Here is a 15,860-nt window from a genome sequence, read left to right as displayed (position 1 = left end):
CTCCTCGGGCAGCCCAGGGTGTGCACAGTGAAGGCTGAGCACCAGCGGTTCAGAAGGAGCCATCAGTAGGTGACAGAGCAGCGTAGCTTCAGGGAAAATGTTCACATTAAAATTGCTGCATCCTTTGAACGAAACATCTCAACAAGCCACTGCCCCCAGTCAAGTGGAGTCAGCAGAGTGGCCAAGGAGGCTTTGCCTCCGTATCCCGACCCCTTTCTCGTCCCTGCATCCCTGGAGCAGCTGCCGAGCGGGGCCCGCTGGCGTTGCAGAAATGCCTGTTAAAATGGACAGCCCTTCTCCGGCTCTTCCTTACCTGTGGAAATGTGGTGGGGCCTTAAATGTGCCTATTTAATTTGCAGTTATTTGCACAGAAAAGCAAAAACATCACTCGATGGTGCTGGGGGTTATTTGTGATTATGTGTAAGCCAGCGGGGTTCAGCCTCCACCCGTCTCCGCCGGGCTCAAATCCTCTCTGCACCCAAAACCAGCATCGTGCGACCCCACCCACCACCGAAAACATGTGTGTTTCCCACCCTCAACCTCAGGAAAATAAATGATTTGGGGGAAGTTACATTCAGAGATTAGATTTCTCTGGGCGTTTTTCACTTCTTTCCTTCAATTAAAGCATATTATTTTCATGATAATGATTAATTATACAATATTGGAATGTATTATTATAATTAACACTAGCCTGTAGTTAAATGGCCTTGACATGTGAGGGCACGTGGGTGTCGTCAGGGGTCCTGCTCGCTTTCCCCAACAGCTCTGGCTGTTCCTAACGGGACCCTTTGCAATTCCAGTGGCAAACCCCACCATTTCTCATCGAACGAACCCAATCTAAAGCCATCGGATTTTATTGACCAACTGCCCTCGAGCCACCTGACTTGTGAGTGAGGATGGTGAGGGCATCTCCAGGGCTCTGCAGGTGATGAAGGCTCCTGCCCAGTGGGTGAGAGGTGGGCGAGCGTGCGAGGCCACGGCCAAAGCCCTCCCTGCTTCTCCCATCCCTGGCTGGCATCGGGCCGGGCTTTTCCTACCATTTATGAATATTTTTATGAGCTATTGACTGGCAGTGACTCAGAGAGTTGCTTATTTTCCCGACGCAGGTTGAGGGCGAGGGTGCGCGGTGGCTGTGCTTAGTCACGCCGCCTCAGCAGCCCCCACCCGCGCCTGGCACCCCAGGGGGAGCGCCCAGCACCACTGCCCCGGGACATGCCCCCCACAGCACCCCCAAACCCAGCCCCTGCCCGTCAGTGCTGCTGGCCCAGCCAAAAACCCGCAGAGCCCTGCGGTTCCTCCCCGCTGCCTCCTCCTGTGATAGGAAATGTCCCTGGGGTTTGCTCGCAAGTAGGAGATTCTCCCCCTCACCTCTTTCCTTGGCCTTTTTTATTTAATTTTATTTAATTGTCTCCATGCAGGTGATGGGGAAGCATCACAGGTCCCTCAAAGCCTACACCGAGCTCTGCACAGAGGTGGGTACCAGCACCGCCCAGCCCACAGTGAGTCCAGGCTCCCCAGTCGGATGCCTTTAACCCTGAGGGATTATACAAAATTTAAAACCAAATCCAAACCCTCCTCCCCAAATCAGTTTTTTTTTTTTTTTTGCTTTCCTAATTTTCCTTTTAAACCCAATGATGAGAGGTCTCAGCGCCAGTCCCCTCCGCTCCAGCCCCACACGGTGCCATCCCTACCAGCACGGCAGACAAAAAGGCCAAACTCCTTTTAAAGCACTTTTTTTTTCTTTTTTTATTGATTTCATTGAAAACAGAACAAGAAAATGATCAGAGCCAAAAGACTGCTCCTTTAAAACTGTCAAAAACATTAACAGAAAAAAAATAATAATAATAAACATGACGGCATTATGAATGTTCTAGAAGAGATGAACAAAAAAAACTGTTACTGCACTAATTACAGTATTTAAAGATATATGCAAAAAAAAAAAATTAAGATAATGACCTGCCCAGCCACCACACAAAAGGTGATGGCGAATTTATTCACACTACAATACTAACAATTTAAAAAAAGTTTTGTTTTTTTCCTGCATTTTTATACTAAAATCACTTTGTTCTTTTTATACAATTGATAGTTTATATTCACGTGGTGAGCAAAAATCACACCAGAATCAGCACCGTTTTGTTTTGTGGTTTCTTTTTGTTGTCGTTTTGCCTTTTTTTGTTTTTTTGTGGTTTTTTTTTTTTTTTTCTTTTTAATGCTAGTCCCCAATGTTTCAGTAATGGTAAAAAATAAATCAGTTTATTGAAACCTCATAGCGTGTAGCTTAAAAATTAATCGAAGGTGCCCAGCGTTGAGAAAAGTGATGGGAACAGACGAGCTGGTGGCATCTGGGATCTTCTCGCCGTGACATGTCCTGTCTGCTGTTCGCCCCAGCTGGCAGACGCAAGTTGAGGTTCTCTATAATATATATATCATTCACTTTATTTTTAAAAAAAGAAAAAAATGATTTTCTTAAGAAGTTAGTGTCTTGTACAATCCCCTTCAACCTTCCCTCTCTAAGACCGCTAATGCGACGGGGTGAGGGAAATCCTTCCACGGACGAACCGAACACTGAGACAGTAACACGGCCGAGCGGCGCAGACGAGAGCTGGTTTGTAACGGAGAAAGCCCGGGAGGGAGCGGGGTCTTAGGGGAAGCGTCTCTGGTCAGCTCAGGAGAGAGCCAGGGACCAAAGGGATTGTAAGGACTGTGGGTTTCTTCTCATCGGAAGAGAAAAAAGCCAGTGGATTTGGTAACAAGGAGGGTATTTGTTAGAAATGCCCTCTAGCTCCTAGGGAAAGGCCCCACCGCAACGTCCTGCGAGATGTGGGAGAAAGTAATGATTTAAAAAAAAAAAAAAAAAAACACAACCAAAAAACCAAACAAACCAACAAAAACCAACCAGCAGAACCTGCCCCGGGGCTGTGCCAAGCAAACTCAAACGCCAGCACCTCCCCCTCCCTCCCCGCTCCCCCCAGCTTTTAAAAAGAAAGTCCCATCAAGTATTCAAAGTTTATTACAAGTGAACTGGAGATGACTTGGCATGAGCGATCCATTCAATTAACAATAGTCGGAGGACGGGCGGCTCTCCCTTGGCTCTGACAACACTTAGCACATTAAGAGACGGAGGCCAGGACAGCTCGCATGGAAAAAAAACGCAACAGCCACCCCTCCACACGCAACTGTGAAAACCAGCAGCTTTCCAGGACCAGGGAGGGGAGAACAACATCACGGAGGTGGGATTTGCTTTTACTTATTCCTCAAGTAACAGTCGGTGGCACAGCCCTAAGTGTCACGAACCCTTGGCTTTCCTTGAGCGGGTTTTTTTTTTTTGTTTGTTTTTCAGATTTTTTTTCTCTTTAAATGGAAATTCAGACAGTATGTGAATCTATAGGGTTAAAACAAGTCAGTCTCTGGGGAGCGGAGCCTCAAAAGGGGCCGGCTGCCGTGGCAGAGCTGGTGTCAGGGAGCCCGTTTTCCTGCGTGTCCTGGGACGAGGTGCTCGCCTGCCGCTGGGCCAGCGCTGAGCTCGAGTGTTTGCACTTGGGTGAACCACACTGACAGCTGAAATATTTGCCTTTGATGTCCCAGAACCTGTCTCCGTAGTCAAAACTGCAAGAGAGAGACAAGAGACAGGGTCACCCGCAAAGCAGAACCGCACAGAGCAAGATGCCCAGGGTCAGCAACCCTCCGTGCTGCCACGCTTTGGGTTTTTGCAAAGCTTCAGGGGATGGAGTGTGCTTGGGGGATCCCCAGGGGACTCTGGGGACGTGGCCCGGGGAGCAAAGGGACGGAGTGAAGCAGCTCAGGAGCAGCAGAGCTTCGCTCTGCACACCCCTTCCCCAAGCGAGGCGGTGGCTCCCCGCAGGAAGGGCAGCCCCGGGGACAGCACCTACCCGATTTCTTCTCCGGCTTCTATATGCCTTGTGCTGAAGAAGGCGATCCTGGGAAAGCGGAGGTCCTGATGCGACATGAAGACTCGCACCGGGATGAGGTTTGGCTCACAGAGGTGGTTTATAAAGCGGCTGATGTTGCCATAGAAACGGGCATCTATGCAGTACACCTCTCCATCCTAGAAGAGAAACGTTGCATCGTTCATTAGATGAGGTTGGGTTCTGTATTATTACCGCTACTTTTAAATAAAACAAATGACCAGACTATTGGTCATTCCACTAATACTCTAGAGAGCTTCAAGAACAACCACCAGCGGGCAGGACACCCACTGTGGGTTTAAAAGAGCTAAACACACACACTTTACCCTGAAAATAGAGTTTTCTGCATGGCACAAGCCCAAAGACCTTGTAAAATGCCCCTGCACTGGCTGGCACAGCAGCTCACCCCAGCCCTGCTCTGCTAAAGCACCAGTTTGACATAGTGGGATTGATGTTTGGTGCAGACACCAAAGCCACTGGATAGAGGAACAGGCGTCTGTTCTGTCTTCTAATTGAACATGACAGCTAGGAAACACAAAGCCGGAGCCTCGAGAAAACACAGGTTTTTGCAGAGAAAAGTGAAAGTGAGAAGACAGAAATCCCCTTTCCAGAGAGCCCAGAGAGCAGTAATATTTTGTTTTCCTTGAAAATAAAAGAACCCCCCTCAGGGCTTTTTTATTCCAGCAGAGAATGACTGTGCAAAGCAGAGACTTTAATTACAGAAGCTAATTTCAGTTGCAAAGAGGCCAAAAGCAAAAGGATCCATTAGCGGTGCTCAAACTCCCTTTTGGGCAAGCACCTTGCAATCGTTAATGGATGAGCTGTGCCAGATCACGCCACCCAACTGGTGCAGGAGCCCAGGGAAGATGTCCTAACGACTGGGGGAGGTGTCACCCCACATGGTCCCTTATCACACGGTGTTACAAGCTCTAATTTCAATTGTAATTCTCATCACCCCCTCACTTTCATCCATGGAAATGCCATGGTTGGTGAGGACAACATCACCCACTAGAATGTCTAGTGACCATCTGGAAGGATCTGAGCTCTCCACCACGCAAGTCAAGATGAACACATTTTCAAGAAAGGAGCCTGCTGCCTTGACCAACACAGGCAGCGTCCTCACTGCAAAGCTACCGAGGCGGACAAGCCACAAAGCAAACTGCTACCCACCTTTCTGCGAGGGTATTGGGAACTAAGTCACACAGTGGCAACCAGAGAGGAAAAGGAGAAACCGTGAACCTGCTCTGGGGTGTGATGAGTCTCCCTCTCAAGAGTGGGAAGGCACTGGGGTTTCTCGGAAGGGAGGGTGCCCGGAGGAAGCCCTTCTGGCCTGCAGGCAGGCTGGGGTCACCGGGATGCGGCAGCGTGCAGCCCCGGCCGCCGCCTCTCCTCGCGGCAGGGCCAAGCGTGTGAGCAAGGACTGCAGAGGATGAGCCTGCGCGTGGGAAAGGGGCGGCTTAACGCGAACAGAAAGCAACCACAGCAGCTAGAACTCAACTCCGTCTTTCCCAGAAATAGCATGTTTTTTTCCATCTCTCTAGTACAGAGACAAGAAAACCATCTCTTTAACCAGTGGAAGCTCAGGGAGCATCTGTTGTGCTATGTCTTCCTCCCAGGAACCCAGCAACGGCAGTAGGTTTTGGCTCTGATGTTTGCCCTCTTTCAGACGTGGAATGGGATGTGCCGGCAGGACCTGGCACACGGAGCGACTCACCACGCACCCGGCCTGGAGGGACAACTCAAGGAACAGGGACCACAGAAATGACGACCCAACCACTCTTGCTACAGCACAAGCCCATTCAGGCCACTCCTCCGAGACACACCAGGACCCCAGGGCTGCCCCTCCCAGGGTTGGGGTTTCCACCCTTAGTGATTTCCCATCTCTCAGGAGGCCACAGGACCCAGCTGGCTCTGCCCTGCCCTCCTCCACCCAGCCCAACAGGCTGCTTCTAATGATCACTCCATGACTTGGTGCCTGGTTTTCTACAGATGCTCCACTTTGAAGATACCCCCAAAAAAAGATGATGCTTATGCCTGTATTTAGGTCTCCCTCCTTGCTTCACCGAAGGCTTCACAAGAGCCTCAAGGCAGCTGGCCAGGGGCTAACCTAAAGGCAAGGCAAGGCCCAGGTAGGCTCTTGCTCATAAATGCACAAACCAAGCTGAAGTCCCTGCTGCTTTTCAACTTCTTAATTACGGTCTGACCCCACTGTTTTCAGACTGACTACAAGACTCGTTACTTATCTTTTTTCAGTTGTTGAATGTGTGTCACTTTAAAAAATAAAAAAGGCAAAAAAATAAAGCAAAGCTCCTTTGTCACTAGGTGATGATAGAAACAAGACAGAGCCTGTTTTACAGCCTTCCTTGGAAGCCACCCCACTCCTCTGAGTCCTCAGCTCACCTTTCTCCTCTTCTCCTTTCCCAAGGGAAGTCTGAAGGGATGGTCTTGCTTAAAAGCCTTAGATCACACTTTTCAAAGCAAGATCTCTGCTCTGAGAAAACCCTCCACAGAGCAGTGCAGGATAACTACCAGCAGAACAAGCCTCAAGTACCTGCCACGGTATCTGATGGATCCCTTTATAAGTGAACTTTTTTTTTTTTTCAGTATTCCAGCTCATCTTTTTATGAAAAACTTACGGAGCTGCCAGTCAACACAGCTGCAAGCGTGCATGTACACACTTGAGTATCAAAAACTGAACAACTGAACTCAGGATGCCCAAATGGTTTTGACAGAAAAGCATCTTGCATCAAAACTGGTGTGGGCAGCACGTACCGCAGTGCCCCAGCGCTGCTGGGCTCTGTTACCATTTTAACATGCCCTAAGCCTTACCTCAACTGCTCTGTATTTTGACTAAAATGCAGCGAGGGTGTAGCTCTCCTCTTTGCAGGCTTTCAGATCGTGCTGTACATCAAGATGGAGACAAACATTCTCTTTGCTCTTTTGCAGAGGCAAGACCTTGGGTTTATCTCATCAGACACCTTCAGATACAGTACCTTGTTGTCAAGGTCGAAGAGGTAGGAGTCTTCTTCACGGACGTCTGCCTCGGAATCGGATATCAGCTCACCAACGTACCTGGGGACAAACAGGAAAGGCAGAAATAAGATGCTCGTGCAATCGCAAGCTTGGGTTTAAACATCTCTTTCTGGGAAAAGGGAAAGAAAGGGATACAGCCCAGCCACTGATGGCAACCCACAGCCTGAGCAGTGCAGGTCATCTCAGAGCCACCCAGACAAACCGAGCTTTGCCAGCTTACAGCAGCTAAAATCTGGCTCCAAACTCCGTCTTTTCAGGGCTACACTTTTAATATTAAAAATGGAGTCTTACTTTCAACAAAATTCACTTCTTCCTGAGGACTATGCTTCCTTTTGCAAATCTCTTTGTTGGCCAAGATCAACACATTAATCCAATTCTCCTTATGTTCACAGTCAGACTCACGCCCTGGCTCTCCTAGCACCACTGCAGTGCTTGTGCTGTTTACATCCGAAAGCAAAATGTTTGTGTCTGTCCTTCCTGTATTTTCCAGGGTATTTTGACTGATTAGATAAACTACCTACCTTAAAAAGTTTTGTTTTAAAAGTTTTAGGTCTAACCTAACCTGGCAGGATCCCTGGAAGGATCTAGGCTTCTTTCGCAATCCCCCTCAAAGTAGAGCTGCGATCCCAGTAACAACCACCTTGTTGCAAAACCAGGTGCAAGGCAGATTACAACCAGGTCCTCCAAGCACTGCAAACCACGTGCTGCTCGGCCCGGCTTGCTGAGAAGGACTAAACACACACACCACCTCTCACACCCAGACAGATGCTGGTTTTGATGCAAACCCCCTTGTTGCAGGAGTCCCCACTGCACTGGCGTCCCCACATTTGTCTCCCTGTCTCCATCTTAGACAGTTTTGGACTGTCAAGGTTCAACATTTCCTGCCCTGCCCTGCTTGCAATCAAAGGAAGAGACACAACAGGAAAGGAACTGAGCCAGAGGGAGGATATGAGAAAGCAACAACAGCACAGTAGATTCTGGTATGTAGGTCTTCCCGGCCTGCAATACTAATTAATTATAAGCAAGGAATTCACAATATGAATAAATATTCTTCGCAGCATCAACAGAGACTTCCATGATCAGCAGCCATAATCACATCATTCCTCTGCAGCTCTCAAGGCATTTCTGAAGTGTTAACCAACCGTACCCATCTCCCCCGGTGGCTCAAGGCAGCATTTAACTCCAGGGCTGGGGAAGAGGAGAGCCACGAAACATTAACCTGGAGAGAACCCACGTGCTCCGTGACAAGGGATCGTTTGGCTGCAGTTCCCAAATCTGAGCGATCTGGCCAAGTCGAGCTGCCAGAGCAGGAGGCTGCCGCCGCGTGTGATCTTCCTGTTTGCCCCCACTGCATCTTGTTATTTATTACGTGCTCCCATAAGGCTGCGGCATTACTGGAAATCACACGCTCGTTGGTGACCTAAAGCAATAGGAAGATGATGGCCAGAAAGGGAGAGAAATTGCTGTAGCATGGCACGGTAGTCAGCAGAAGCTGAGAAAAAGCTGAATAATGCTGCACAGAGAGGCACTCTGCTCAGGGACAGCCACTTCAGGTTTACAACTCAGTGAAACAAGAAAACACAATCTAATTAAAAATTGTTGGTTTGATGTTCCTTTAAAGACTATTCCTGTAACTCATTTCCTCTCCAGGACTGCTTAAAGATACAAATGGTTCCCTAACTTCTAACGTCCAAAGTTATGGAAGGATGTGCAAGAGGAGTTCCTACCCAAAAAAGAGCAGGAGCATCAGCCCCTTCATTTAAGAACTCCCAAAGTCAAGCCAGCATCTTTCTTCTCAGCATGCTGATGGCAAGTAACTACACCTCAGAGCTTTACACTGCCACTCATCACTGCAAGATCAGAGCACACTCCATGCAAAAATCAAGAGCAACAAGAAGTCCCTAGCACAGGCTCCAGTGTCTTCTACAGAGTGTGAGAGACAGGATGCCTGGGGCTTCTCTGGGTGAAGGTGTGGCTAAAATACCTGGCTCGATGCAGATGGTATCTTATTAGAACATCACTGTTTTGTACAGAAACGAAATATCTGAAAACCACATAATGGACGTGCAGTGAAAGGAACAGAGCAGATCCTCACAAACCTCTGGTTTCTGCATCCCACTAATTCAGAGCCTCTCCAACAAAAGCCCTTAACCAGCTGCGCCACTTCCAGAATGAGCAGCTACACCATCTACCAACCAACCATGAACAGAGCAGATTCAGAACAACCCACAGCAACGGCAGGACAGGGTGAGCAACAGCCACTTCTAAGCAGTGACAAATTTGGAGTCCAGGCAGAAACCTGCACACGAGCACGGCTCCTGAGCATCTGCCAGCAGAAGAGCCTAAAAACTCCATAGGAGCCCAGCGGGGCAGGGAGGATGACACTGCTGCATCTTTCCTCGCTAAGTTGATGCTTCCAGGACCACGCTGAAGGTACTGGAGGCCGTTAGTTGGAGGCTCTGGAGCAGCTGAAGGGTCTGGGGAATCTTGGCGATGACAGTGGGAGGGCTGGCTGGCCACCGCGCTGGCCAAGCCTCGCTCCCAGCTGCCAAACTGCTCCAAGTGCTGCTAAACGCTCCCTGCAGAAGCTGCTGCGGGCTGCCAGAGGGACAGCCTGCAAGCAGAAACAGAAAGGGAAACCATTTTTGGAGTGATTACAGAGAGAAGTTGAAAGGTATCTGAAGTATGGAGCAGGCCGAAAAGCAGTATGTGTGTAAGAAAGGCATTTACACACAGAAACAGTCAGGACCAGAAGAGTTTTGCAAAATAAAAGCGTTGTGAGAACTACTCCAGATTTGCCCCCCACGCAGGTATATGTGAAAAATTATAGAACAGAAGTCATCCTTACACCAAGACAATTATCATCCTTCCAAAGCAGACTAATAACCCCCGTACAAAGCGACTACCCGCTCAGGGCTCTAATCCAGACGTTTAATGCAAAATGCTCTCCCACAAGAGCCAATCCTTGGAGCTGCTGTGTGCAAGCAGCCCCCGAGCACTGCCAGCACAGGGGCTTCTTTGCCAGAGAGGAGGAAAGGAAGAAAACAAGTCTATAGGTTGCATGTAAAGACTCACAGGAAGGACAGCAGTGCAGCTGGCTAGAGGAGGAGAGAAGGGCTGGAGCTGGTGAGCTGAGTAAATAACATGTGTGTGTGAGAGAGTGATGGGGACAAGGAGGAACATGCATGGGCAAGACATAAATTAGCTCAAATTTTTAGTATGCAGCTCATTTAGATAATGAAGAAGATAGCGCCTATCACTGAAACAGTGTCAGCAGCTCCTGGCAAGGGTGGAGGGAAGAGTTAGTGTGGTTGTGGTATCTGAACCCCATCAGCTCTGAAGGGCTGCACGATGTGCCTGTGTGTTAATTACGCTGTCGCGCAGGGCCGCCGTTTCCTTGGGCTGCCTGTTCACCACTGCTCATTCCTCTCGTGTATTAGCATTCCATTAGGATTTGGTTAAATTGGTGCCTTTTTTGTTTGGGAGCCGTTTGCTCGCAGGCTCTGGCTCATCTCTGGATCCTGAACCAGGACACCAAGACCTTTGGTACTTAACCGGAAGCCCCTCCTGCAGACAGACTTGAGCCACTCCCCACAAATAGCAGTTTCAACCTTTACCTCTGAAAAAAACATGTTATCATTTGCCAGCTCCTAACATGGAAGAAATACTTGGCCAATTCACTGCAGATTTTTCTCTTCCTTTATTATTTTTTTTTAATTCTGCAATAATTTTACTTAATCCCCTGCCCCAATTCTATAAAACATCAATAACTGGTTCTAAAAAACTCCAGCACCTATTTTCATGAAGGGCACAAGTCCAGCCTTATTTAGAAGGTCTTCACTCACTGTGGTATTGCAATGAAGAAAACACTTTCCAAAATATTTAATAAAGTACATATACCACTTTAAAGCCTAAAAACTGTGGGGTCCAATGGCAGTTTTTTCACTTGCCATAAATCTGAACATTTTTGTTCTCGAGTACTTTATCGAATCAGGGCTGAAACATGTGCTTAACGCCAAGTGCTTCACTGTTTTGCTGAATCAGACTAAAGCCAGAGAGCTCTGACACTGGAAAACCTCTTGAGAAGTCAGTACTGAAACAGAAAAAGATCGCATATAAAAAAGTTGTTTCAAATTGCCTTGGCCTTAAGTGTCCCATATCCACAGTGAACACGTGAGTTGAGCACATTTGCAGCACAACCCAAATGTGTTTTTCCCCCATCACTTGTGTATCAGAGGGGTAAGAGAGCTGAGAACAGAAACCAGCAAGACGGAGAGGGGTGGAGAAAGCTCCATGCTATGAGGGAAAGGACAAACAGCAGGAAATGGAGTTAGGAAACCTCTGACTGAGGGCAAGCAGCTCGGCTGGATGTCACTTATATTTCTGTAAAAACCTCTCCTTAGAGAGGAGCAAACCATCCCGGCCCTTGGGAAGCGATGGGTTTGCATGAGCTAATGAAAGCTGAACAACTTACTCGCACACAAAGGTTCCCAGTGGAATGTCTTGCATCGTTCGCACACCCCAGCCCATCTTTTGTGTCCGATAAAGCTGCAATCGAGTCCTGGAAAAGAGGAAATGAAGCCATGTTAGTGGCAGCACTCCACAGAAAAACAACAAATTTTCATAGAGAGATAAGCAAAATATCCAGCAACCTTCCACCACCACAAACTCAAAGATGATTTCAACATTCAACCCCCCCAGTTCTCACGCTGGCACCGCTGTGGGTACGCTCCACTCCCACGGCTGCTCTGAGCACGTGGGCAGGTGCTCGGATGGAAACTGCCTGGGGACAAGGGACAGGCACCCACCAACCCCTTCTCCCTGCCCAGCAGCACCTTGCAAGGTGCACACCTAGGGACTGGGGAAGTGGGTATGGGACTGGATGCTCTGTGTGGTTATGCCATGGATTTACACGTGGGACACCAGTATCCCACCAGCAGCATTTCCTTTCCCTTCCATGCACACACCCAGCGCTCAGGGGAAGGCAGGGAAGCTGGAAGGTGTAGCTCTGCAGGGAGGGGTGCTGCAGGGGGGAGGCAGGGAGTTTACGGTGAATGAAGAACACCTTGAGCTAAGTGCTCCGATCCCTCTGCCCTCTGCTGAGGCCAGTGCATTTAGCAACTCCATCATATCCAGCTCCCTGGCTGAAAGACAAGGAAGAAACGCTGCAACTTGAAACTTCTTGGTGTAATAGCTGCTCTGTGGAATTTTACTGATGGAGTTTATAGGCAGAGAAACAATCCTGTAAGTCATTCTGCCTCCTGCTCAGCCAGAACTTGAGTTAAGTGCAGGATGAACAGTCTCCAGGGCTAGGGAAGGTTTGCTCTGTCCCTGAGGGAACCAAAACCCACTCTCAGCAATGCTGTTATCGGAATAAAGAGAAATCCGATGCTCACCTTAACTTCACCCTGTTGCTTTTTCCAGTACTTCTCTCCTCTTCCCCCACCCATTCCCTCCTTGCACTGTCAGCTCAAACCAGGGGCTGAGCATATTCTCATGTTTGCTCACAGCCCCTGGAGCCTTCACCAGGGTTAAACATGACTTCATGAGAACGATCACTCTTAGAGAAACTGGTTATAACACTGTATTTCAGGCTGGAGGAAGCTCCCCCATGTTTTGCCTTGTCCATCACAGCAGAGCAGAGAGCCAAGCTCAGGTTTAGGCTCCGATCTCAGCTTCCCAGCTGAGGTGGGTCAGCCTGCCAGATGGAAATGTATGCGCTGCCGAGCGGAGTTAATTTGGAGCAAATCTGATAAAGGAAGCAGCAAAAGTGGAGGGGGAGCACCCATGTGTCACACTGCAGCCCAAATGCAGGAGGTTTCCTCCACCACCTCCCCAGGGGCCTCGTGCACAGCTCTACCAAGCACCCGACCTTACCGCCAGCTTCCCAACAAAGCTGCTCTCCCAAACTCATGACTGGGTTTCCAACCCTTCCAGTCTCCCAGAAAACCACTTTAGCAAGGCAAAAATGCAAAAGCAACAGCTCCTAAATAAACACCCACATAGACACCGGAGCTCTGGAGCTTGGCAGCGAAAACCAGAGAGAGGTAAAGTTCTGTGGAAACGCATCGAGCTTTTTCCTTACTTATTTTTAACATTGAAAATGTCACTGAAACTACAAAGCTTGCAAAAAAAGTTTTGTCAGTACTACAAAAAATTTGCAAAAGTCTTTTTTCCAGTGGGATTCCTTTGAACTCAGTGCAGCAGCAAACTTCTCCATAGCAGAGGTCCAAAACAAGACATTTACATTTTTAGGCTGGCACCAAAATCCTGACAGCCTAATCTGCAGCACCGAGGCCGACAGGTATTCAGGTATCCAATTCAGGGGGCCTCATGCCAATAAGTTGGAAATAAGTCTGGGCATGCTGGCCTATATTTCCAATATAGACTGCTAACTTACAAGATCTTCTAAATTAAGGCTTTGCAGTTTCTGTTGCTGTTATTTTCTTCACAGATCTCCACCTCAGAAGTTACATATAGGCTGTTCATGCAAACCCCCAAACCATTTATATGTTTTATGGTCGAGCTGATGAAAGAACGCCGCAGTTCCCATGTGATGGCAACGGGGGCAGGGTGCAAATATTAATTTTGCTCATCAACCCACTGCTGCTTCATTCCCACCAGCAGCACACAGGAACCCACTTGCATCCCACCACTCTGCAGCAGCACCTGCCTCAACTTCTGTCTCATCTCAGGAATTCCTGGGTTTTTGTGGGTTTATGGGTGAGCTAAAACTAGAGAGGCAGAAAGCTCATGAGTTCGGTGTTGGTCTTGCCAAGATAAGCTGCATTTGGATCCTCCTTCTCACCTGAGCCCGTTCTGCACCACCCGGTTCCTACAGGTTCGCCAGCACGAGCACGCGTGATTACACTCAAAGATCAGTGGTGGCTCAGCCATGTTGAATTCAGGCAGGAGTCGGCCGTCCTGAAGAGGAGAGGCATTCAAGAGTGGGTTAGTTGTCTGTTCTTGTGACCCCTCCAAACCAGAGACAGGGCAAGAGCAGAAATTCCCCTGAGTGTAAAAACAGGCCAGAGAACCCCAAGGTGGAGGCATGCCCTGACCTCCCCAAAACCAGCAGCAGACCTCAGCTTCTGCAGTGGTTTTGCTCTACCCCAACAGTGGCAAACTCACCACTATCGCTGACAGCTGACAAACAGCAAGAGACCGTCTAAATTTTTGCTGCCTGGCATCACCCCACTCACCACAAAAAAAAAAAAAAAAAATCTTACAGTGCTGTGCAAAAAAACGGTGTGCATCATCATTACTATCATTTTGCAGTGCTGGAGGGGAGAAGCAGATGCTTAGTCTGTCTCTGGAATAAAGCCTAAACTTCCAGAGTACAAGGCCAGTACACCCAAGTTGTTCAGTACACCACATTATCTTCCCAAACAATACTTCCAAAAAAGCTACAATTCCATTATTTACCAACCGTGTAGGATTAAGGAAGCGATAGACGCAGTTCATCATATTTAACAAATTTGGCTTTTAAGGCTTGAAAGATGTAATCACCTATTAATGTGTAAATAAAATGGCTACAAAGGAAAGAAAGATGCCAATATTCCCCCTGGGAGAAACTTGCAGAGATTCACAGAACTTCTGATCTTAGCAGAACCTGTCCAAATATTAACCTCAAAACCTCCCTGGAGGATTGAAGCGTACTTACCCAAACCAAACCAGGCTTCTGGCAGTGTTGCAGTTAAAACATCTTTACTTTGCCTTCATCCAGAAGGATCACAATAAATAAAAGCACGCAAAAAAAATTCCCTCTACTACCCTTCCTTGTTTACATATTATAGCATTTTCTATGTTGCTCTGAAATGGAAGCTGATTTCACGCATGGATTATTAAGTGCTCTCTATCACATGGGTATAATTAATGGCTCAGTTGGCATGACAGTAACACAAATAAATAACACTAGAAAAGCTTCCCTGAGTATGCATTTTGTTATTATCACCTGCATCTTAAAGCTGAGAGTACAACTGTAGGCATTTTAAAACAAGAAGTAGAGGAGTTGTGCAAGGAACTGTTTTTAAGGTACTACTGTAAATCCTGAATTGTGCAAAGTTCAGCTCGTAAACACTGGTCTAACCCAACAGGAGGTTCTGTGTCCTCACCTTATCATACCAGCAGCGCATACTGAGTTGGCCACACATGCAGTTACTGGAGGAGCAGTCGTCTATACATACACAATACTGGAAGATAAGAAAAGGGATTAACTCCACACCACACACACATAACTGAAAGAACAACTTCTGTGACGGGGTCAGAGAGGAAAGCACAAGTCTTCACCTCCTGCTGCAGCTCGTTAGCCAGAAAGATAACCAGCCTCATCAGTTCAGTGGCATTTTTACTGCTTTATTTATTTCTGTGTGCAGTGAACGTTAAAGGACTCTGGCTTGCAGGAGAGGATCTCATACAGAGCCACCTTCATTTCTCATGAGAGGATGTCCCCCTGTGTTACTAACGTTCCTCCATGCCCTGTGAGCTGTACTCCACACTTGAGGTCAAGGAAAGGTCCAAGGAAGGACCAGAGCTGGGAGATGATGCAACATGATGTCTCAGTCCTCCCCTGCTGCTTGCTTCTTGCCACACAGGTGCTCCAGCTGGCTGCTTCCCCAGCGCTCCCCAAGCCAGCACAGTCCCACCACCAGTTGCTGCACAAGGCTTGAGCATGGGACCTTCACTTCAGCCTCCTGAGAGCTGTGCCCAGAGGCGGGTCACCCTCACCCTACGCTTTCCCATCTCTGCTTTCACAACCTGGCCCTTCGAGAACTACCAGTACCACAGTGCAGACCTTGGCCTGGACGCTGCAGTCAGCAGGAAGACAGCACGAGGAAGGTCTCCCAACAACTCACTAACTCTCCGGATACAGAACAGAGGAAAAGGATGAACAGGAGCCAC

The 15,860-nt window shown here is 48.3% G+C and overlaps 1 protein-coding gene across 14 annotated transcripts in view; it reads right to left on the bottom strand.

Moving 5' to 3' along the window:
• Nucleotides 1-1,720: 1,720 nt before the first annotated feature.
• EHMT1 (euchromatic histone lysine methyltransferase 1) overlaps nt 1,721-15,860 on the bottom strand; it is a 123,422-nt gene continuing 109,282 nt past the window's right edge. For all 14 annotated transcript variants that reach the window (XM_074891077.1, XM_074891082.1, XM_074891084.1 and 11 more), the window contains 6 exons: nt 15,074-15,151; nt 13,768-13,883; nt 11,434-11,520; nt 6,920-6,998; nt 3,891-4,066; nt 1,721-3,606 (listed from right to left, as the gene is read on the bottom strand). In XM_074891077.1, the coding sequence (XP_074747178.1) occupies nt 3,423-3,606; nt 3,891-4,066; nt 6,920-6,998; nt 11,434-11,520; nt 13,768-13,883; nt 15,074-15,151 (720 nt within the window). In that variant the 3' untranslated portion in view covers nt 1,721-3,422. The remainder of the gene's footprint in view (nt 3,607-3,890; nt 4,067-6,919; nt 6,999-11,433; nt 11,521-13,767; nt 13,884-15,073; nt 15,152-15,860) is intronic.

The sequence above is a fragment of the Strix uralensis genome, chromosome 21 (assembly GCF_047716275.1).
Source record: "Strix uralensis isolate ZFMK-TIS-50842 chromosome 21, bStrUra1, whole genome shotgun sequence".
NCBI classification, from domain to species: Eukaryota; Metazoa; Chordata; class Aves; order Strigiformes; family Strigidae; genus Strix; species Strix uralensis.
This window is presented reverse-complemented; position numbering and strand designations above follow the sequence as displayed.